General features: G+C 42.3%; 1 protein-coding gene across 4 annotated transcripts; it reads left to right on the top strand.

The window, feature by feature from the left end:
• Positions 1-389: 389 nt before the first annotated feature.
• Positions 390-18654, top strand: LOC120423836 (uncharacterized). 4 transcript variants are annotated; one of them, XM_039587781.2, is made up of 4 exons: positions 390-704; positions 11590-11776; positions 13731-13835; positions 18244-18654. In XM_039587781.2, the coding sequence occupies exons 1-4, from the start codon at positions 696-698 to the stop codon at positions 18528-18530; spliced, it is 588 nt and encodes a 195-aa protein (XP_039443715.1). In that variant the 5' UTR covers positions 390-695; the 3' UTR covers positions 18531-18654. The 4 variants fall into 4 exon arrangements, with proteins under 4 accessions (XP_039443715.1, XP_039443716.1, XP_039443717.1 ...); XM_039587782.2 differs by lacking the exon at positions 18244-18654 and adding an exon at positions 14093-14295 and having other exon boundaries at positions 395-704; XM_039587783.2 differs by lacking the exon at positions 18244-18654 and adding an exon at positions 15269-15830 and having other exon boundaries at positions 398-704.
• Positions 18655-24654: the final 6000 nt, after the last annotated feature.

Raw genomic sequence — 24654 nt, 5'->3', positions numbered from 1 at the left:
CGCATTCGTTAGTTTGAAACACTGTCTCTCTGCTGACATCTCTGTATTGTCAAAAACTAATTTGGATAGAAATGTGCTGAAATCTTAAACTAAAAAAAAAAAACTAAGATTCCAACCAGAACAATCTTACGGAAGTGCTATATTTGATCAGAATGATTAATCAAATTTCAGTTTAGGACCAGAAAAAAAACCCAACAACAAACAAACAAAACCCGTTTGAACACCGCTGATCTGCACGCCGCGAGGAGAGCTCGTTCCGTTCTCTCCCGCTCTCACGTGGGAGCATCCGCGCGATCGCCAATTTCCTGATCTTCTCTCAGCTCAGCTGTTTTTCGCGCTCTCGCAACACGCGCGCGCCCGCAGCCTACTATCTGACCGGGCGCCCGATTTTAGTAGCTTGGCGGGCTCGATCGTGCAGGTTTCATATATAAAATCGGGCTCCCCGAACCGAGCGTAACTCATTTAGTGCCCAGTGCTCGAATCGTCCAGAACGAACCCTACGGATTTCCGTAAATTTCATCTCTTCGTGTTTTGTTTGCTCGTGTGTGGGAGTGTTTTTGGATGTGTGTGTGGTGATTCTGTGCCTGTCATCGCCCCCCTGCTCCCTTGGATCCTTAACGAGTGCAGTGCTGCCAGCTTAGCCGATCTGTTTTCCAGAAGTGTTTTGAGTGTGAAACAAAGAAGAACCAGCCAAAATGAAAGCTGTAAGTTTTGTTCATAATTTTTGTCAGTAACAAGTGAAGATTTTTTGTGTCGAGGGGAAAAACGGGCAATAATTCACGGTCGTTAACTGAATGAAAGTGTGAAAGTGCTGCCAAAGGTCGAAAAATTCGACGGTGGATTATGGAATCAACGGAAAAACTCGCCCACGCATTAATTTGATTCGAACTGTTGATTTGGAGGAAGCCTTAATTGGTCGCCATTGGTGAATGGATTCATTCGTGTAGGAGAGGCGTGGATGGTGGAAAATTATTTGTGGAAAATATGAACATGCACGACAACCGTGCGGGTGAGCGGGAAACGATGCAGATATGGAATTTTCAATCAAAATAATGTGAGCTGGTTTGAAGCCAACAAAGGGGCTGTGGTATGCTGGGACTAGAGTGGTTCAAACTGCTCGTTACATGCCATTGCGGCCATTTATCTTTTGTGTAGATTGCTTCTCAAATGTCTTCGCTGCACACAACAAAAATGCAAATTTGGAAACTGTTGTCACTACATAGCATTGGTGACGTGATGGGAGCATTGGAAGTATATTGGAGTCTATTGGAAGTGTCCATGCACTCGCTACAATTTTTTAAATCATTAAAACTGTTTTACGATAGATTACAGTTTTATAATTTTTAAGTAGGTGGCTTCCTTGTTTAAATGAAAAAAAATTCTGGCATAATCAAGTCATTTAAATTTTAATTGTATCTTGATGGCAGGTTTTTTTTTAAATGGTCGTAAATTATTTACTGTTTGGGAAAAGACTGCAACAAAAAAAAAGCGACGAACCCACTTTCTTATGATCTGCAAAAAAAGATTTATTTATTGACCAATGATTGTCGTGTAAAAGTCTCATTCAAATTTATTAATCAAGATAACAAAACGCAATTTAACGACACTTTAAACAGTTCCGTTCATAAATAAGGTATCGTGAATAACAAAAAAAATGCAAATTTCCGATCATCTCCTCATGCAGCTCTTCTCAAAGCACTCTCGTAACCCACTCACTGGTCATCGTGCAGCCATAAATTATTATCAGTGCAGCCAGCCATCCGGTCGGGCTTTCGCTCTCGTACCCCACAGAAGAAGAAAAAAGAGCTCAACCTGTTCCTTTTTTACCGACTTGCTTCCTCTACCATGGATGGCGGCGATTCACTTTTCTCCGCGCGATTTGTTGTTGAAACGCATTTGGAAAGGGCTTAAAGCTGCTTTGCCCATGCAGCAAAGTAGCTTGAACTCAAAGTTGATCAGTTTTGTTTCAGCGTGCAAGCGTTTCTGTCAGTCATTGAACTGAGAAAAAGTGGCAATTTTCTTGCCCATTCTCAAATATTAGAAATGTATTTTTTCGTTTTTTGTTTTCGTACCCATCTTTGAGTTGTGGATGCGCAGAGCGCAACGTGTGTTTGGCAACCGGTTTTTCTGCTCCGTGGAACCCGTAATTTGCTCACGTTTGAGAGGAAAGTGAGTGGAAAATTGCGTGGACAAATGTCCGCGGCACTTTTCTTCGGCTAGACTTTGTAGGAAAATTACGGCGTTTGTGCGAAACTGCTGCTGGTCTGGTGACCACTAACTTGAGAGCGTAATTTTCTGCTTACGGTAATGTCGGTTTAAAGTGCAAAACTTTATACGTTGTGCTAATCATTTTAGTTAGGACAATGGTTTGAATTTCCTTATTCGTTTCTTTTAGAATTCAAATACCAAGATATTCAAGATCTTACATCATTACACGCTAATTTGAGGTGATTAAAATAAGAAAGGATTTTAAATTACATGCATTTAACAGGTTTACTTTAAAAAAAATATTTTGAACTTTCAATTTTACAAAAAAAACGCAACATATTTTTGATCAAAAACTTATTGAAATCCCCCATCATAGCAGGTGGCAGAAATATTGCCATGGGAACGCGTGCCAATACCGGCCCGTGTATGCAAATGTTTTCTGATTACGTGATGACGTATCGTACGTCGGTGAGACTGACCGATTTCTGGTCGATTGTTACCGGCTTGGTCTGCGCGGAGTGCAGCATCCGCCGTGCCGTGCAGCACACCCAGGTGATATAATTGCCACTTCAGAGCATGTTGCTTGGTCCGACAACAGAGTTGTGAGCAATTTCTTGCTGTAGATAAAGGTACTTTAAATTTTTATCGACCAGCTTTGACGGACTGCAAGTATTACGCATTGAAAATTAAAATGTAATAATTTAATATTTATGTAAAACTTTTTAAACGTGCAATATTTGAAAACTAGCGGATGCGCTGCCATGTCAAACGTCAATTTTAACGAGAACGAACTTATTAGTGACGGTGAATCACATTCTGTCATGAACACCCAGGTGTCACAAATCAAATCAGTTCCGTTTCCAGGTGTCACGGTTGCGGTGCCGTTCAACCGTGATCAATATTTACATTTCAATTCGATTCCCATTTGCGTCAGGAAGCCGCCACTAGATGAATTTTTATGAGCCGTTGCAGCAGGCGTTGAAAGCAATTGACCAGTCTGCTGCTAAGTAACCGTTAATTGGTCAATTGTCACCTGTTGCGCAATGGGGCGACTGGTCAGAATCTGTCGAGTCACGATGTAATTTACCATAAGTGGAGCTTGTTTACATAAAATTAGACGTTAGCTCTGGACGCCCTTGCCATCCCATTCTCGAAGGTGAGCCAATTTTCGTCCAGTAAAATCCGTTTTCACGCCATTTTCGAATTAACTGTCAATGTCAATGTCACCGCGGCAGAGCCTACTGTAACGACGCGATTAATTCTGGCGGCGCTCGTCGTTAATGCTTCTGTTTTTTGGCTTCGAACTCCGACTAGCAGAAAACACCAGTGGCGACTTTAATTAAACCACAAAAACGACCCGCGGCCTCGAACTTGACGCTGTCCGCGGCGCTTGAGCCGTTTTGCGTCAGGGCCGCACCGAAGCGTAGTGCGCCGGACAAAGAAGTCCATTTGCACGCAATCCTCGGCGGCTACCGAAGTAGGCGAAGCCACCTGGTGGCATGAGGAGGAGGTTACTCTAATTGATACCACGCGGCGTAAAGGGACCCAGAGGTCAACGAGCCAGACCGACCGACGCTGGCGTTGCGTAGATTGAAAACGGGTTTCCCGTACGCGGCTCTTCCGACCCCGCTGCAATTATTATTTCACTTTCCATAACTGCAAGTGACGCAGCGATTGAGAAGCCAAGATGGCTATAGGTGCCCACGAAGAAACGCATAAATTTGCGTTTGTGCTTGCGTTCTAGTTTGCGTTTTGGACGCGCTTCGCGTGATCTTTCTGAAAAAAAAAAACCAAAAAAGTACCTTTTTCCCACCATCTTGAACAACTTTAACGATTGGTGACGACTTCGAATGCAGTGAGGAGAGCTCCGCGGTCACCTCCCGCTTCCACGCACTGAGAGCCGCGCACGATCGCCTGTTGAACCGGTCAATCAGCCGGCGTGCGTACCGCGATAGCCGGAGACTGGCAAAAAGTAAGATATCTAACGCAGCGGAATGGTTGGACTGCGAATGGTTGCCATTCATTCGAAAGGGACCTCGACTTTGGCACCTTATTCGGAGGCTGTGTGGCAGAGAACTTGACATCCGCGCACGGCCTGACAGCTGACATTAATGCGGATTGCATGGGTGTGCGTGCGGTCAGTGACTTTTGCGAGATTCTTTGGTGATCCGGTTGGAAAATTTGCGGTTTCGAGATATTTGTTTGGGTCAGCTGCGATCAATGTGTTTATAAAGAGAATATTTGAAATTTATTTAACGTGTAGTTTGACAGCTGACATTTCGCTTACTGACACACCTCTTTTTAGCAACTTAGATGCAGGGATGCCACATTTGAAGATTTTCTAGCACAGGCTCAATGCTCAAACGTATTATTTTGCCATGTTATTCGATGATTTTCAATTAAATGAATTACTCACGAAAAAGATAACAATGTTTTGCTTCTTTTGCCAAAAACAGATTTGTAAAATATTATTTTGCCATCAAGTTAAACTCATTTGCGTTTTTGTGATGTGCCCGAACATCTTCAAAATCTGGCATGCCTGCTTAGATGAACGTTTATCAGTTGTAAACATTTTCGTTCAACACGATTCGCCTTGTAAACATGAATGCAATCTGAATCTTTGTTATGTTCAATACTGCCTTAGAACAATGCAACCATTTGATCGTCCGTTCAACTCAACACAAATAACTAATGACTTCCCCAACCGTACAATTATTTGAACTGCTGACGCATGCTCACTCAACGAGCAAGTCCCGTTACCTGCACCGAGCGGCGACATCTACATAGATCCCAATCTTAATGAGCGCCATCTATGGGTGCCAAGCGATCGCGAATCTTCTTCCTGGATCATCGGCTCTGACCCGGCCTGGTGATTGATGCCTAAAGGGAACCTCTAACGGTACAACGTGGGAACTTCGCGGCTACTTTGAATACCGAAACGAGTAAAACGCGATCGCACTCGTTGGTAACCATGGCAATTAGACCCCCTGGCGGTTGCCAGGGGCAGCACGGTACGTCACTCGCGGTTCAAAACTGTATCAAGGCTACCCAGATGTGTGTTCTGTTGCCGAGTCCGTAAGTCACTACCGCAAGTCAACTCACTTGCATTGAGAACGTCACCGCGGTTGTGGTGGAACATTCCGACTGCGGTGGAGGAAGTAAGCGCGACGGTTCAACGGCTTAGCGGCTGTGTAGATCCGCTGAACTTGTCGTGTAGGAACTGAATTAATTGGATTTTTTCGCGCTCACAGCTGTCAACAATGTTGGTGGGTTGTGCGTGAAGAAAAAACACTGTTTGCGGAACGACTACGATGTTTGTTGATGCTGTGGAATGTAAACAAACGTGGGTGTGGGCCACACCATTTGAGACAGGTCAGGGAGGATCAAAAATTTGATGATCCGCGAACAACTGGCAACACTGATATAAAATAAATCGTCACTTTAATGCACGATGATTGAAAATTACTCTTTTATAAAATTGAGTAAAATATTTCATGAAAGGTTGAATGAAGTCTCTTTAAATCTCCCAGTTACAACAATGTGACACTTCACATCATTACGCCGTCCACACATCAACCGTGTGACAGACGAGACATTCCACTACTGTGACAGCTGGTTGACAGTCACCGGCTGGATGGTCAACTGTGCTCGTGACAGACTGGAATTTGCATCATTAGGTTGTGCTAATAGCTCGGAGTCGCTCGGTACCGAGATTGATCGTGCAGATAGTGTGTACGTACATCGATCGTGCGGCGTTTCGCCGCTGTGACAGTTAACCATGCGTACTGGGTAGCCCCCTGAATTACGCGGCAACCCCCGTGGCTGATTAATTTCGTATGCAATTTGTACGGTTTGGGAGGCATGACTCGAGCCGGTTAGCAGCTGTTTAGTGGAATTGGAGGAGTAATTTGATGATTTTTGTACCTAATTTCGGTAATATTTTGGCAAACGTGTAAATGTCACTTATGCACGCTTCTTTGGTTTTAAAAAGGGCAAGATTGAATGTGTATCTGTCATACGTTAGTCATATTTTGGGTTATTTTGCCTTAGAGTGCAAATGAACATTAGGCAGTGTTGCCAAATATTCAGAATTCACAAATTGTTCATCAATTGTCAAATCACCCTCGTCAGTACGGACGATCCAAGCCGCAAAAATCGCTGGCAGGCCCACAATTATAGCGCGTGTAAATGCTTCGCGTGCCGCTGGGAGGTGAGAAATAACAGCTGATGAAATGCTGTAAACTGCCTGCGCGGTGTGATCGATCCAACGGAGCTGCCTGTCGGGTTAGGTGATAATTGAGCCTTTTCAGACTGGAAACATTGTTCGAATGAGTAATGATCCGGAAGAAGACGCCTAACGGTGCTAGTTGGTTAAGTTCTTGCAGTGTAACTATATCCTAACCTCAAAATGTGATCCGTGACGAAACTGTCTCGATTGGTTCTTTAAAAACAAGACATATTTCATTTAGACGCCTTGATTAATCGGAGTGTAAAGCGTGCGGTGAACACATGCAATGACTCTAAACCGCAAGGCGGCGTGGTGGATTAACTACCAAACTGTCATTGAGCGCTGCGTCGGCGCTGTCGTTCGAGCCCATGAAGCAGTTAATTGTAATAATAAACAAACACTGTTCGTTCGGCTACTCAACGTGTGGCTGCAAGCAGGTGTTCTGCAGGGTCCCCCTCCCCCCCTTCCGAGTGAGCAGAATCCGCCCCCGTTGGCCATTTAAACCGTAAGGCTGCTGACCATCGGCGACGGCGGCGGCCATTTTTACTGGGTCAAGTTTGTCGCGCGCGTTTCCACTTATCATCGCGCGCAGTAGGCTGCCGATCAGCTGCCAACACTGGATGATGAAAAACTTCCACGTTTTTGCACCGTAAACTGCAATCAGTCAGTTCTCGGGTTGATCTGGTGGGGATGTCAGTGGTCAGTGTCGCGACGTGACCTCGATGTTTGTGGAAAAGCAAATTTTATGATTAATTCAGCATGTGTGCATAAACGTGCAATTTTGACAACCTCAGCTGTCATTCTGACGTACAGATCTAGATGCAATCGCAATATTGCATAATTTAAACGCTACCCGGGGTAATCTTTTCACCTTTACCTGGTAACACGGTAACCCAGCATGGGCGGAAAGATGAGCAACGTGGGGTTTAAGCGGTAGCTTAACCCCTGCTGGAAGTTGTATTATTTCTGCTATTATTTACCCAAACATTAATTGGTTCTGCCTGGGTTAAGGTTATGTTTTTTTCTTCTTCAGAAGATATGATCAACGTGCAAATTGTTTAGTTTGTTTTACGATCGTTTATTTGGCGTAAAACAGCATAGTTTTCGCGCATTGTTTAAGCCGCGTGGGGGTGGAATGGAGTGTGCGAACGACGAAAAATTATGGTCGTTGAGACGTTTCAAGTTGATTGTTAAGGTCACCGCGAGTAATTATGGTGTCTGGGTAGTGGCGCAGACAGATTTGATTTGTAGATGTTTAGTTGTCATAGTTGAAGCACTTTGTAGATATGTGATATTATTTTTATGTTGCTTGCAAAATTGAGTCGTGCGCCACCATGCGTCATGCATACCTCATGTTTAAAGTACTAATCTACATGAGTTAAGCACGAAAAAAATCCTTTTAGTTGACAACACTGTCGTTTAATTTCACTTTTAATATTTGCTTATAATCATAATTATTTAAAATAATATTTTTATTCATCTGATTCTGTTTCCCGTTCATCGACCATGAAGTCGTGATTTCTTTAAAAAAAACTCATGCTAACAAAAGGCGCTTAGCGCCTTGCGCCATCAAGCAGCCATCATAGTCGATTTCAACACAAAACAATCGCGACTTGTCAGAACTAATGTTTTGCTCTTCTGTAGATCATCGTCGTCAGGTGGACGTGCTCAACCATCAGCATCGTCGTGAAGCAATCTGCATAATCGCCTTCAATTAATTGAACCCTAATGGCGCGCGTGTTGATCACTTTCATCTTGACGCGCGCGATCATGATTGACAACGCGATCATTATGATGAACAATGTGAAGCGCGCGCGCTCTGACGGGATATTGCATCAAGAACGAGCATGAGCAAACGAAGAGGCCTACTTGGATGGAGCGAGTCGCCAAGACACCACGGGCAGAACTTGATCGATTGAGAACGTGACGGATTTCCGATGGAGACCATCGTGTTGGGACATCGCCCGCGACCACCTTGACGTCCAATCTTGATGTTGGCGACTGGGTGGAGCTATTTGAATTCGATGACTTGGCAACACTGGTGGACACCCGCGCACCCAAAGACATTGGCCGCTTATGCAACAAGTTCTCGGATTAACGATCATCCGCTGCCCTCCGCCGTTGACAGAGCTAAGGCGACGACGGAACGGTTCAAAATTCGCCAAAACGCGCGCGCCGTTAATTTGGCGAAACAAACGACTTTTGTTTTGCTACCGCCGTCTACAATGGACCGCTTTCTGGCGCGACGTTTTTCGCCAATAATCGTACACCGGGTAATAGAATCATGCGCGTTGCTCAATCGCCAACGGCGGTTTTTCCTTCTACTCCTTCACCGGGCTTGTGCCCAGCTCCAAAGAAAGAGCCTTCATTAATCCTCTCGTTGTACGGGCATAGAACGGCGCCATTAATCGAGTGCACCCAAGCATGCCTTGAGTGTACTAATTTGACATATGGATTGCATTAAAGGGAATATAACCCTGAGCGGTTGTAAGCTGGTTACACCAAAACCCGCAACGCCTTAACCAAACTCGTGCCTTTCCATCGTAGTAGTCTGAATTTTCATATTTCGCTACGTTCCGATCCCGTCCAGAATGACCCTTTCGGGTCCCGTTGGTGATGTATGGGAATGTGCCCTTTTATTTGATCGACCTTGTAGCGCTCTCTAGCTGACGTATGGAAAGCGCTACAAATTCCCAGCGCTTGCTGCGCTGCGGGAGCGGAAAGGTTGGCATTTCGTAACTCTTCGTGTGAAGGAAAATTGCAAGCGATTTTAAATAAATAATTCCATCTCCCAACCACAAAACCACAAAAATGCATTCGTTCACGCTCTTCGGTTTGACTACTTTGAAAAAGTTCGTAGGAAAAATAATTAAAAAATCACTCTTTTTTACAGTGCACAATTGATACTTTTTTGTTGTTATTTGCCTAGGTTTGATCGCCATCTAGATTGATTTTTAATCTGTTTATTGAGGGAAAAGTGGTTTATGATTGGGCGTGCATTGGCCACCCATTCGCGCACGGAATGTTGCCTCGATGTATTTGATTGATTAGACCGGTTGTTAAGCCGCGTACAAAAACATACCAAAATCGGGCTTAAATGTCGCCAATCAAAGTTTAAAACTTGTCGAACAAATGTGAAAATTGGAGGATCTTCGTTAGGGGCTTCTTTGTTTACCGAAACCGGTTCTGTTTTGACCGTTTTTGATTGTTAGACTTGGGACAGCGTTGATTGCAAACAAAGTTGGCGGCCGTTGCGCAATTTTTACGCAACTGGATTAACTTAAAAATGGCACTTGCTTTGTGCTACAACAAAAACGTTTGTTTTGTTTCAAATTATTTGTGTTAAATTTTGTAACATTGTCTCCATAACAGGTGCCATATTGTAACCGGCTTTCTAGTCGAAAATTTACTAACACATTCACGCCTCTGTCAGTCACAAAAGTTGGTTTGTTTGCATCAGAATCTGCGTTCTCTTTCTCGCTGGTTCTGTCAGAATCCTGCTAGAACGGTGGAACAAACCTACTAGAATGCTGTAAGAATATCCAGCTCTGTAAGAAACCTGCTAGAATCCTGCTAGAACGTCGTGACTGGGTCGTCTTGCGACAAACGAGGAGTTCGTGATTTTTAAGTTAATTTTGTTTTTCACTAGGCCTAGAAAGTCTTATTTCAAAGTAATCTTTTCTTGATTTCTTTGAAAATTGTGGTTTGATAGCGGAAAACTGCAAAAGTTATGAGAATCGTACGAAAAGCTTAATAGCATAGCATAGCATAGCATTACGGGTCTACACCACGCTGTAGGGGGTGCCACAATGGTCAATTCAATTGTTGGCCGGTATAGACAATTTGATTGCTGCCCGGTACATCCAAAAATATCTAAGAACGTAAATTTCCACACTGTGCTCCAAGTCTACGCCCATACAGTCCCGTGGGGATTTGGGAGGGGATGTTTTTGTTGTTCACTAGCGGCAAAAGTGCAGGGAACCCATGCGACTTTTAAAAGTCAACGGAATATTTTTGGGAGGTTTGGACGAATCGGACGAAAAGCTTAATGTGCTGAAAATGGGTATATTTCCCCTAGTTAAAATGTGGGTATTTTTATGAAGGTGTACTTTTTTTCAACTTAGTGAAAATTATTTAGAGTGTTTGAGGTTAAAAACGGGAAGGGAGTTTCTAAATGCAGTTTTGTGTAAAATACCGTAAATAACAAACATGATTTATGTTGCAGACGAAAAATAGGAAATGAGCAAGCAATCTGTCGAGTTCACTAATGTATTTAAGTTGGCAGGGACTGAAAAATCCCAAAAAATGTCCTGCTTGAGAAAAGTTTTCAGAAAATTAAGATGCATCAAAATTAGCAATTGGTATTTAATCGAAGCCAACAACAAAAATTCAATATTGAACAAAAAAAAAAAAAAAAAATCCGAGACTGTGAACAGCACCGATTAACTCTATTTGAGGGTTCATTCATAAAGATTCTATGAAATATTATTACTTGTGAATTTTTTAACAAAATGTCAGCAAAATTGGTTTGGATCCTCTAGGCTGCTCAACTTTTCACAAATGCTGGCGATTTGTCACAATGAACCTTTTAGAGTATAGGATCAGATTAAGCATTTTGACTCCCTAAATGCAGACCAATTAAATGCAACACTAAACTTTCACAAAATCTCAATATTTATGAGAGTCACAGATGCAATATATCAAACAATTAGCAGTGTTGCCAGTTTAACAATAAACCAAGAAGCCAAATGATCGGTTTCGAGCCCACCAAGCTATCATTACAACAACAAACGGCTCGCGCTGAGGCAAGCCTTTCCGCCCCTAGCGGTTCTTCCCCTTAACCTTGATCATGATTTTGAAGTTTTTACGGTTTTGTCTTTTTCAAGCCAAGCCTATACTTGATGCGGCTGGCTTCGACCCGCGGCAGTTTCTTGCATTGTTCACCACGGCTGGCCTACTCGGTGCACCTGAAATGTAGGCTACCATGGCTTGGCTTGCTACGATCGAACCGATTATGAAACTTCCTCTCTCGGTTTCCTCTGCCCGCGATCGGTAACAACCCGATCGGATATCGCGCAGCGGGTTAACACGTGGAACTAATCGATGGTATTTATTGTTAATATTTTTTTTTCTTTTTTCTTTCTGCCTTGCAGTTCGCAGTCTGCTTCGCTCTCGTCCTCTCCCTCGCCCTGGCTGCGGCACAGCGCTTCGGAAGTCCGCTGCCCGCGTTCAGCCTCAGCTCGCTCACCGGGGACTTTGGTGGACCGACGGCGTTCGGCGGCCAGGACTTTACCTCCTCGAACAGCCTGGCCGGAGGACGCGATCCCCGACAGAATCGAGGTGAGTATATGATGTTACGATTCGGCATACCTTAAGGTTTAGGAACCTTGGCGAAAAGTGACAGTTTGAGTCAAACAGTGTTGCCAAGACTAGACATTGAGAATTCCCCCAGTTACTCCGTTCTAGCTATCGCTCAGCGTAGATAATTTATGCTGAACTTTGCGATGTTCCATGATGACTTCGAGAGGGCAAATAAATTTACATTTTTCTCTGCATGGCATTATGACCAAGGCGCGGAATCTAGTCAGCTGACGAGATGTTAGTACACTGCAATCTTAGTGCTTAATCTTGCAACAAGTATATGCTTATGGTGGGGCAAGACAAATTGGAGAAGCGCCGTAAAAAAGGTGAATTCCAGCGACCTTTTGGCATATCACCAGTGTGCTGATGGATGGATGGAGTATAACTCAAGAGGGGCCCGCTTTGCTCCAGTTGTTGGAGAGATAACTATCATGTACTACCGCCAGCATCAGGCATCAGACGGATAACGCTTCCTGCTCTCGATCGAATGAACTACGGCAGCTAACTAATGGTGCTGCTGAAGGATGGTCGTTGGTCTATTGCGACAGCGCGCTCAAGAGAAAATTATCTTTTCACTTCGGTTGGGACAAGCCTGTAATTTAGCAGGGAGGTGAACGCTACAATTTGTAGTACATAAATTTGCTCTGGCTGGAATAATTTATGGTTTGAGTAACAAGAGGTGATGAGAAAAAAAGACAAATTTTAAATTTCCTTTGGTTGATTTGCTTTTTTAGAATCGGCTTCATTAAAAAATTCTGGCATGCATTTTAGTTATAAATGAGTAGTTTCACTTCAGAGTGTTTTGCCAGTGCTGTCACTTTGAACCAGAGTCTCGGCCCGAAACTTCAAACACAAATAAAAGCAGCGAACCGAAGATTGGCAATGACGTTTTGGAATTTTGACAGTCTGGAGCGCATGAATTACCCTATTATCGGTTTCCCGCACGGGTTGATTGGAAATTGTTGCACATGGCTGAAGTTGGCAATTTTGCAACTTATCTCAAATATTGCAAAATTTCAAAATTTATTCACGAATCTGTAACAAACCGGTTTGAAAACTAAAGATAAACTAAAGGCACGATGACTTGTTGCATAATATTACTTGGAATCACGATAAAAGCGGTTTAAATTGAGAAATTCAAATACATTGTTCTGTTCTACAATTTAACAAAATTTTGTGTATTGTGTAAGGTTTTAAAAATAGTACACACCAGATATAGATTTTTTTTTTGTAAACAAACGACGCCATATTGTCAATTTTGTTCGATAACTCATATCAGGCCATCGCCGGGGCCCTGCTTTGAACAGATGCCCTATTTATGAAGATTTGTTTCAGGATAAGTGATTTGGAACGCTAGTTCAGGCTCTTTTATTGTCAGATATATTGAGAATTAGCATTTGGGCCATCCCTTAACTACTTTGACATTTTTTTTTGAAATCCATACAAAACAAATATTTTTTGTATGGAGCGTAGACAATCGCTGACCCCCCCACCCTCTGCCTATGGTGTCCACGTCCACAACTGTCACTTTTTACACTGCGCTCACGCAGACTTAAAAACAATCGTTTGGAATTGTGTGAACTCCGTGTGAAAGGGGCGTCAAACTAAAAAGTGACCCGTTCGTTTGACGGTTAGTGTCAAACCATCAGGGTTTGAGTGTACCCACATAAGGGCAACTCTCTTTTCTATCAAATTAGTTTCGAGGTTGTTTGTGCTACCCTTATACTATTTCTACTTAACCAGAAGTGTATCTTATGCATAAATTGAGCTCTGAATAATAGGTTACAGATTGTAATTTGACCAACCAATTTGATTTGATCTTGCATTTATTAACTTGTATACCAATAATCCACTTAAAGCTTGACCCAATACCTCATGAGGGTCACCGAAACCACTTCGGACTTGTTTTATCTGCTCGATCTCTCCATTCCAGGCCCGGTGGTGTTCCCACCGCCACCAACTGACGGTCCGATGGAGTCCAGCGGAGTGGTGGTCGGCGCTTCCGGTTACGGATTCGTGCCCCCAAACACGCCCCCAAGTAAGCCCGTCAAAGTGTCCCAAACTAACGTAGCTTAAATGCCTTCTCTGCTGTTATAATACCCTAATTTTTCTCTCTGTCTGCGCTTGATCTGGTGTGATTTTTTTTCCATTTAAACCAACTGGCCCCAAAAGTTCAACCCTACTAACCCCGACGGTGGCCTGCGACTGCCACTGCCCATGACTAACCAAACAACAAAAATCTTTAATGCATGTGTGATTTTTTCCCAACCCCGACCAATTTCGGAAACCGAGCAGCCGGCGACGCGGCCACTACTAACAGCAACGACGCCGATTCGAATTAAGCATCGGTGCCGCCCCTTCCCTTCTCCCCCTCCCACGCCACGTGCCCCACGTGGGAATCGGAATCTGCATGAAAAACCCTCAACATTTTTAATTGCATGATACATGAATAGTAATTAATACCTACAACAGAGCCGACGGGGCTTTTAGCAAACAAAGTCTGCGGAAAAGCTCGCATGGAATGTTGTAAATATGAGCGCGGTGGACAAAAGATAACAATTTACGCGAAGAACTAGAACAGCCGCAACTAACTGGCCATCGTTTCGAACAGGCTGGCAACAATCGTGTACTACCTGCTTACATCTTAACATCATGTTTTGTTGTTGCATGAAACATTAGCTCTTAAGTTGCATGAATGATTCTCTCGATGTGCAGGAATTGCAATTTGTTTCTTCTATTTTTTTGTGCAAAACTGCTTACAAACTACAACGTTGTGTATTATAGTTACGATTTTGAATACTTTCATATAAGAGTGTAAGCATACGTCATTCATACACGCTTACTGAGTATCATCGAAAAGATCAATTGTTTTGTTTACTTTGATTCACAGAGTGTCAGCCATGTCGTACACTCCTATCCGAAATTATTTGCCAGAACTGAAATGATTCAAAAATTTCGGTTAGTAAATTTAACTGAAGTTTACTCAAATTTGTCTAATTTTTTTTATTTTTTTCTTGTTTAGTATCAAATGTTACAAAACTCACAACCTGCTTCAATTCCTACAAATCGAGAGAAATGTGTTAAACCTAGTTTTAAGCGCCCAGTATTAACCGAGCCCCCCAAAAACAAAACCCCAAGTGTAAACAATCCTATTGACACAAGCCTCCCTGTATATATTTCCTCTCGCGAATTGTAGAGTACTTCTAAGCCTTCAACCCAGTCCAACCTGCGTGGATCAAAGAGCTGGCAACACTTGCGTGTTTAGTGCGTGAATAACATCAAGGATGCGTAACCATTACTTTACCTGTGTATTATTTTGTGCTTGTAGTCCAGGAACTTGCACGTTTCTCGACTGTGTCAAACAAACTTTTAACAGCTAACACCAATAATGCCGAGCGAGTATTCGAGCTGAGCTACAGGACCATCCTTTCTAAACCAGTGTTCCCACTTTCGTCCATTTTCTTTCCACAGATTCCTATAACTCAGTCTACAGAAATCTCAGATACTTCTAAGTCATAAATCTCTGTAGCATTTTGTTGACCACTGACCTCCCCTTCGATCCCACTTCCCTTTCCGTAAATTAGAGTTAGAGTTTCCCGAAGCAAGACGAAAACTGCAATATCCCACGAAATAGTTTTTAGTGTATGAACCGCGCGTGATCGAGATGAATTTGATGCCATATCAAATTTTAGAGCAGCTAAACGACCCCTTTCCCCCGAATCAATTTCAAAAGAAAATTTAAAACGATTACATTTTGGCATAAATCTTCCAACCTTCCCGTTAGTATACGAACCGTTTAGTTGTACAAAAGGACACCAAGAGTATTTAAGTGCTAGGCGCTGTACAAATCGAAACCTTGAAGCAACGATTCGCAAAAAAGCCACACACAAAAATATCGCTGGATTGTAAAGTGAGCCGACCGTGTAGCAATTAGGTTTTAATTATTGTGTTTTTTTAATTTAATAAATTATTTTTTAATTCCCGTCGTAAGGCGCGACGCCGCCGAGAAAAGAAGGAAAACACAACAACGAAACTGGTTTTATTGTCAATCCCGCCCCATTCCTTCCCGACGAATTACAACAAGCTTGAGATTAATGATCGCAGGCGCGTGCGCTGCTGTAAATAGTGTGTGAATTGGTTGAGAGTTTGTTTTTATTTTGGGCGAGAGGTTATACTACTCCTTAACTGACTGGTTTGCTGTTTATTGACACTGACACACGCTAACTGATTACTGACATTATTGACAGCGTTTCCAAAACATCAAGCAATTTGAAAATCGAGTTGCCCAGGTCACTAACATGACCCCTTCCAAATAACAGTGCATCGGCATTTTGACAGCTGCACGTTTCACGCACCTTCCGCTAGGAGGCGCGCCGCTTTCAAGGCCATTCTGGCGCGTGTTTCGCAAGGTGCGAATTCTGCCGGCCAATCCATAAAATGCCAATAACTGACGAAGAACCGCTCGTAAAATGTAATGCCAACAATCATTCAAACAAGATCAATAAAGTAGAAATCTTCATGCGGTTTCGGTCGTCAGCCATGTTTGACGACCGACCGAGACGCCGATGACGATCGGGGATAGAATTAATTTTTATGGTGCAATAATTGCCTCGTGCAAGTCCGACGTGGCGTCGGTTCCCCTTAAGACCAGCGCGCGCGGGGGTCGATTGGCGTTGCCGACATGTGTCTAATATCTGGCCAATTGGATCGGCGTACTACACCCCCTTCCTACACACGGCTCAACGATGTCGAGAATGGCCACCGCTATAGGACACGATTCTTGTCGTTAAGGTGTCTCGTTTTTTGCATCACCTGCTCAGCTCCACCAAGTTGAGGATTAAAAAGGGGGCTTGTATGAACTCCACACTGGGGCCACTGAGCTTTAAGCAGGTTAAGCTTCCTTGTTAGATGCTAATCTGCGGTGCCCAAAGTACCAAGTGAGGAGTTCTGATCAGAGGCACTGGGTAAGACAAAGTTTGACCACATTTTGGATTCTTGTGTTGTGTGTGACAAATAAATAATTACATTTACTCAATTTCGAGCCGTTTTTTTATTTAGCCGTTTATTTTATTTATTAATTTTAGAGAAATATTAATCAAAATTTCTTCAAATCTATTCTCGAATGAGTTGAAAATTGATTTGTGTCTGCTGCAAATTGATGTTTCACCCATTCATATTAATCATTAACTCAAACATGAAAAAGTATGATTCTCATTTCAGAATACACGCACATTTAAACTAACGTAGTATTTGCCAAAACCAAAGATACTCAGGAGTGTGTAGATTAGGTAACCTTCGGAAAGTCGCGTGTTTTGGCATTTCATACAAGTGTCATTACAAAGTGTGTACAAAAAACACGTAAGCGACTGGCTGTGTAATTGTTGAAAAATAACTATTTTGTTGAATAAAATTTTACATTCTTTAGGTGTCGCATTCCAACGGATGACATTTTTATCGCTGCATAATTGCAACATAAATTCAACACCTTCAACCCCGTCCTTGTCAGGGTTAATTTCACGCAAATCACGTCCTCTGCCCAGCACATGCCCCTGCATGATTGAGAGTGCATTTTAGCGTATTATTCATGTGGCCACTTAATTCGCCATTGCAGTCCTTCTTTTGCAAGTGGATGTCGCGAGGCCATAGACTAGTATGCAAGACAACTCTACACGTATTGGTGGAGGTGGCGTTGGTACGTGCATGAGTAAAATGTTATTGTCACCTCAAAGCCATCGGAGCGCCGTTGATGGTCAGATCTTTGCATACCGTAACGACGATGACGGCGGGGACTTCGTCATAGTGGGCAGCTGTCCAATGACTCCAAGCCTACCTGGATGGCTTGCAGAACATGCAATCTCTACCGCAACAAGTATGTTTGCCGTGTGCGTTCATAGCCTACTATTGATCAAGATCTGCGAGGCGCGGGTCACCCTCGCCTCCTGCGATTGTTGTAACTCATGAAGGTACTAAATTGAATTGTTTGCTGTGGCTGTGCTGCTATTACTAGTTAGGTTATGTAATTATACTGATTGACGATGACGATGTGTAAATACATATTTACCCGTTTGGAATGCCAACTAGACTCCTTTAATGGGCTGTGGAAACGTCGTATCCCAGCCAACGATACCGATCGAACCGGTTTTCTATCTCCCAGCTGGACCCAGGTCGGAACCACTGGGATAACCTTCTACATTCCTTGCTGTCAAGGTGACAATGAACTTGTGGCACTACGGCGGACGGAGAGTGGCACGTTAAACAACACTTGTACATAAAAAACAACACCAACAACAATTTACAACCAGACCAACAAGACTAATCGACCTCCCCGGACCCCGGGACCTCGCCCACTTCCCCTCACAAACACACACACTGTGTTCCGAAACATGCCCCTTCCCTCCCCTTTCGTCCCTCGTCCCCGTCTCTGCTCTTTTTCGCTATCATTCCAGAATATCGGAAGAAGTACCCGCACCGCTTTAAGAAACCGTTGCCACATCACGTGGTGCCGCGGAAGAAACCACCCCTGCGGCCGCAACCCCAGCCACCTCCACCGCCAAAAAAGAAGAAGAAAATTCCGCCTACTAGGGTGACGTTCGACAGTCGACCCCCGGCCCCGCACTCGATTCCGCTGCCGTACAAGCACAGCAGGCCGCTGGCACTGGAAGCTCCCGGAAGACCCAAAAGGACCCAGAAGCAGCCGCTCTACTTGGCTCAGTTCACCGTACCCGGATCGTAGCCCCGGAAGTGGAGGTGGTGCGTGATGACCGGCGAACACTGTAGTTACCTGCTTTGTGTATAGTTGTTATCTTAGTTGAGATCGTTGTAAATATGAAGTACAAAGTAAAGGAGTAGTTTATTTAGTTCTGGTGGTTTCGTTAATTAGAACATGCAAAAAGAACACACCTCAAACCCCTTCTCTATTTTTCCGTATTTTCGAAACTATTTACTGAAAATCTAAAAAAATGCCTAAATAGTTTAGTGTGTATTAGATTCAGCATAACTTCTGTAACACGCTTCAATATTCGAAGCCATTTTTTCAATTTCCACACGCAGAGAAATCCGATTGTAAACCTAGCAAAATGTTGGGTGTACTCCACAAAAATGATAGTCATCTCAGGGCCTGCAAACATGTTTGTCCAATTCAAACCAACAATTTTGTGGATCCAACAAACATGTTCGTTATGGCCCCAAAATGACATTTTCAATCTAACAAGTATCCTGAGGAATGATTCAACAAACATGTTTATTGAATGAATAGACTATTTATTGAACTGATAGTCTGGTTTTAAATGCTATTCTTTCTTCTTTTTTTCTTGATATACAGAAAAAAAAGAAGAAAGAAAGACAGTATTGTTTATCTCTGCTTTATTTATTTATTTATTGTTTCACAATAACCTTCCATTTACTATGAAATTTAACTAGTGAATCACTCAACATTCCACTTATAACACTATGTTTTCCAGCAACTGGAGCCAGGGAAATCCTCTGCTGGCGTCATGGTGGATCCAATGTGGTGGAAATACTGAAAAATGCATTTATTTCAGAATATTCTTCCTTGGTCATGATTCACTGTGGCATGCATTTTCTTCTAGAATTAGTCACTTTATCTTGCAGTGTTGTCGACTTCGTCCAGTTATTTTTAAATGAAATCGTTGAGCGTGTAGGTATTTTGCTGAATTTATTCAACATTAACCATATTGTGATTTCGGAAATAAATCGAAATAACAGCGCGAGTGTGTTTCATCTCGCGAAGTAATTTTGGGTTGTTTCTTTTCTGAGTGTATCTCAAATGTCACATTCGAAACCAAAACAAGATTTCGCCGCGGCACCAAACTGAAATTTCGCGAGTGGAGTTGCGAAGAGACTAGCGCCGCGACCAAGAAGGATCAAAGAACCGACCTCAAAGTTCTGCCAGAAATCGATCTATGGGTGTTTATTTGATGGATAATTCCATGAAGTCCAAGAAGGATCAAAGAACCGACCTCAAAGTTCTGCCAGAAATCGATCTACACACAAAGAAAAATTACTCTAAATTTAAAAAGATCGTTCGTTGGATTAAAAGTTCGCGTTGGTGAATATTCGTAGAAAGTTCAAACTTTTCAATTTAAAAGTTGGAAAGTTTTTGATACTACCATGCATTTATGGAACAAAATCGTTGTATTGGTAAAAGTATTTTACTTTTATTTGGGAAAGAAACCTTTTATGGCAAGAATACACAACATTTAGCACTACAGGGATAATTTCAGAAAAATGTGCTTGGTTTTTTACATTTATTTAAAAAAAATTAAACAGTATCTTAGAAAAATACTTTTTTATGTATTGAACGCTTCTCCACTAGCTTCTGCTTCATACGGTTCGCCACCGGTCACTTCCGAATACCCCAGTTTGGTCGGTTCCGGATGGAGGCTTCGACGCGACAGCAGTGTAACACGATGGTCACGTTTCCGGCCTCAATCAGGACAGTCTTGGAGGAGTTGGCCATTGATTCGGGAAGGGTGGTCGACGTTTCCCGGCTGGAAAGTAAAGTGCCTGAACGGGGAGTTCCCGATCCTGGAAGCGCATCCGGTACATTGGGTTGATGAGGCCCTCGGAAACGGGAGTTCGATTTTGAGCACGTAATCTTATTCGAGAATTGACACAGATTTTTTTTTGGCTCACTGTCCAGATTCATTCGGCTGAAGCTGCGCCGTCGCGACGTGAGTGTTTGTGGCGGGAAGTAGCTAAAAGGATGAGTATGTGAAGTTGGCTAGCCACTGCACATTCTCAATACTCACCGGTGGCTGTAAACCGCCGGCACCGAGGTGCAACATCTGCGCTGACCACTCGATTATGTTGCTTTTCGTCGTCCTCCTCTTCGTCGGAGGCCCATCTTGAAAATAAAACTTTCGCCGTACTTGTCAAAAAAACGGAAGTTAATCTTCTTCACGCAATCTCGTGTTCACGCATCGCTTCAGCAGCGCCATCTCCTCGATGAATCTCGCCCAGTCCTCACGCGAATTGACCTTCAATCCCGGGCCACACCACCCAATACAACCGGTGCGAATCCACATTCCTACCTCTCATCCTACAAAAACAAACAAAATCAATCACAAACCCCACAAAACACCCAAGCTTCCTTCTTAGGCATTCCGGCCGTGGAACAGCTGCAGTTCCTGCAGGAAGCTGGCCTTGTCCTTTTCGAGCACTCGACCTCGTCCCGCTCCTGCACCACCCTCCTTCGAAGGCGTTCCGCTGCTGCTGTGGCTCACGAAGGTTTCCGCGTCCGAGTCCTGGCTGCTTCCGCGGTCGGCTTTGCTTTGCGTCGTTGACTCACCAGCACCACCGGACCCACCAAAGTGTTTGTTTACATTTGCGACTTAGGCGTACACGGTTACATGAGAACGTAAAAATGAAAGAAATTTTACAGTCAAATTAAAAGTAAAAACTTTTAAATCACTGAGCAATGAGATTTTCAAAAACTGTAGCAGTAAAAGTTTTCATTTTCAAAACAAGAAAAAAACTTTTATTGTAGCAAATTTTAACAACTTTTTAATTCAAAAGTAAGTTACTTTTGTCATTACCGTAATATTTTTTTGTGTGTATGGGTGTTTATTTGATGGATAATTCCATGAAGTCCAGCCTGAAAAGGCTGATGACGGCGAGCTCGAGTTTCAAAAGGTCAATCCAAATTTTATATTTTCTTGAGCCCCCCAAATCAGCAACCGGATCATCATAACTAACTCGTGATGGAACTAACGGACCAGATTGACGGTCACTCGGTCATTTTTTTGAGGCCATATAGCAACCCAGCCCAAGATTGTGACCAAAATTCTTGATATTCTGTGTCTCCTCCTGAAGCTGGGAACAAACTAAAAATCATCTCATGACCTAACGAAAACAGTTCGGATGCTAGTTTGAACCCCTGATGCACCGGAGCATATGATTTTAATCACTGATTAATCATAATTGTCTCAATTCATCATAACTCCACGTAGCACTCCACGATTTTTTCAACGACTCAAGCTAAACCAAGCAATCAAAACAAAAAAGCTAACACACTGATTCAAAACAGCCCAAACATGCTTGACAGTTATTTCGCGACAGAAAAGCGTCGCGAGAGTGAAACTCGCTCAATTCGGTTTAGTGCCGCGGCGACAATACATACCTACACGCTCGAAACGAAACTATTGGCACTACGCCCCCCGGGGCATGGCCTTCCTCTAACGTGGGATTTCTGCTCCAGCGCCTCTGACGAGACAGGAGAAACCGGGACCGACGTTTTACTTCACCATCCGATAGAAGCTCAGTGGATAAGGCGGGAATCGAACCCGCGTCTCATAGCATCATCGGGACCTACACGCTCATTTCAGATAAATAATTTTAAATTATTTTCACTCTGATTCTGTTAAAACCGAGGTTAAAACCCGAATGTTCTCAGAAATGAGATTTGAAAGTTTTCCAATTTACTATTGTGCGTATTCCCGAAAAAGACACGCGGCAAACCAGCCTCGAAAGGACGCGCCACACTTTCGGCAAATGCGCGCTGTCAAATCCCATAGGCCCCCAAAACCAAAGCTAGAAACTCGATTCGCCACCTACATTCGAGTAGGAGAACTTTGGTGCAAGGTTACGTTTACGTTTTTGCGCGATAAGTGCAAAGGGGAGTGAAAACTATTTTAAGGTTTTTTATAAGAAAATTGATCTTTTGGAATAAAATAAAGTTAACAGGAGGTAAGAAATAAAAAGTTATAACGACTGACTTTTTGATTTTTTTGTTAAGTTGCCTTTTTCATTGAAAATTCTGAGATCCGGATTGAAAACGCGAGAATGAGGTTAGATTGCTAATTTTGAAAATCATTCCAATTATCATTTTTCAAGCAGATCTTTGCTTTTCTGGTAGAAGTGACTTTAAAAAATATTTGTCCACTTGAATGAATAATCTACATTCTCAATTGATTAGTTAGGTTTTGGTTGATTAAAACATTACCTTATTTTGAATCAGAAAATGAACAGGTTAAATCGGCCATCACAAAAATATTTTCGTTTATATTAATTAAGCTATTTATTTCTTACCTGAAAATGGTATAATTTGCTATTAATGTCGATTTTATGATGAAATAAAACAATTTCAAATTCCAAACCAACTTACTCGCTGTAGGTTATAATGAAAACATCACCCCAAGTTTCAGCGCCCTCTAGTGGGGGGTAATTTTGACGTTTGATTGCCTATACTGTGCGTTTTGTTTTTGTTGATCTTCTTCTTCGAATTGCACGGCATTGTTGCCGGGAATGTTTTTTATTGCACAAAAAGTGCAGAAAATCGCTGGCAACAATGTCTGCGGCACATTCTGAAATGCCGCGCGGCGTGTACCTTCGAGAGAAACGGACAATATTTCCGGGTGAATTTCATCAATTTTTGGGTGGTTTGTTCTAGAATTCTGGGTAAAATTCATCCAAACTCGAGTAAAATTTAACCAGCACTCTTCTGCTGATTGTGCTCAGAAGTGCAGATTTTGACGAGTTTGGAAATAGAGCTGTTTTCCCATTTGATTGCAAATACGACGCCATCATTACAAAAAGCTATCATGTACATGTTCAAACTTTCTGGATTATTTCATATTTTAAAGTAATTCTGATAAACTCCACCACCACAAAAAACAGCAACAGTTTCTTCAGTAAAGTTTTTTAAATACCGTCAACTGGGGTGAATCGGGACTACAGTCTGAATAGGGACAGACATTTTTAACCCTCTAACGCCCAGAGCTTTTCACATGTTTTAAAACTAGTAGATGGGTATTTCAAGCTTATTTGTTACAATACTATTGATTTGAACGCACTTTAAAAAATCAGCCCTCACAAATTTTTGTTCTGCTCATGCCCAATGGTGCTCTGGTGCACCATTTTGAAAAAGCCGTAAAAAATATCAAACAAATTAAAATTTCAAATTAAATTCGCTCTTCAGAAGGGTCCAAATGACTCGTGAACATTTTTTGTTTAATGTAAAATGCATTCGTGTCAGTTGTGCCAGCTTATAAAAATAGTGTTTAATTATTTTCCCAAAAATAACCCATTTTTGTTTACGTTTTGGGAAACGATGCACTATGTTTGTAATTCTGTGCTTGTTCTATACGAAGGAAGCCAAACATTCAAATATTGTTCAGTAGTAAGGTAAAACCGGTGACCCAATTCACCCCATATGTCTCGATTCGCCTCAAATGATGGTGATGATGATTTTAAATAAGGTCATCTAGCTCTGTCAACTTCTCAAAATAGCAGGCTCCATAATTCTTGTAATGAAAAAAAAAATCAAATTTTTTTGTTATATATGTTAATGGTTCAAATATCGATTAAAACAATGGTTTTCATCGTTTATTGTTATTAGAACATTAAAGCTTCCGTTTCTTTTTTTGAAAAAAAGAGAATATTCCAATCCTTTTTTTCTCAAATACTTGTTGATTCAAGTGGATTATAAGTCTATAGATCATCAAAGGTTGACCATTTTTCGCACGCATAGCAATTGTCTAACGTGCTACACGTTGTTTTGGAAACACAAAGTCACTTTTCGGGTGATTCTCGAGACGGGATTGACCAAATTTACGTAAATTTAGGGTACAACTATCAAGGGTGTTTGACAAAGTCTACGTTTTTTTAATTTATTTTTTCTCAAATAAAAAATAGTTTTTGAAAGCAAAAAAAAAATCTTTTTGCAAATTTCCGTGTACGAGTAAAACACGTTTGTTAAAAACACCAATTTCTGATCAAAATAAGTAGTTTGCCCAATCTTATTTCAACGTGCATGTTTTCACCTCAAACTCACCACAACATCGCGATTGTTGGTCCCCTCGACAGCAAAACAAAAACAAACTTACGCGACGCGTCTG

This window comes from Culex pipiens, chromosome 1 (genome assembly GCF_016801865.2).
Source record: "Culex pipiens pallens isolate TS chromosome 1, TS_CPP_V2, whole genome shotgun sequence".
NCBI classification, from domain to species: Eukaryota; Metazoa; Arthropoda; class Insecta; order Diptera; family Culicidae; genus Culex; species Culex pipiens.
Note: the sequence above shows the minus strand (reverse complement) of the source record. Positions and strands in the feature narration are given on the sequence as shown.

What these genes read in the sequence shown, in the direction of transcription:
- LOC120423836 (XM_039587781.2), top strand. An exon ending in CGATCCCCGACAGAATCGAG is followed by an intron (nt 11,777 to 13,730) that starts GTGAGTATATGA and finishes TCTCCATTCCAG; the next exon opens with GCCCGGTGGTGTTCCCACCG. An exon ending in GCCCCCAAACACGCCCCCAA is followed by an intron (nt 13,836 to 18,243) that starts GTAAGCCCGTCA and finishes CTATCATTCCAG; the next exon opens with AATATCGGAAGAAGTACCCG.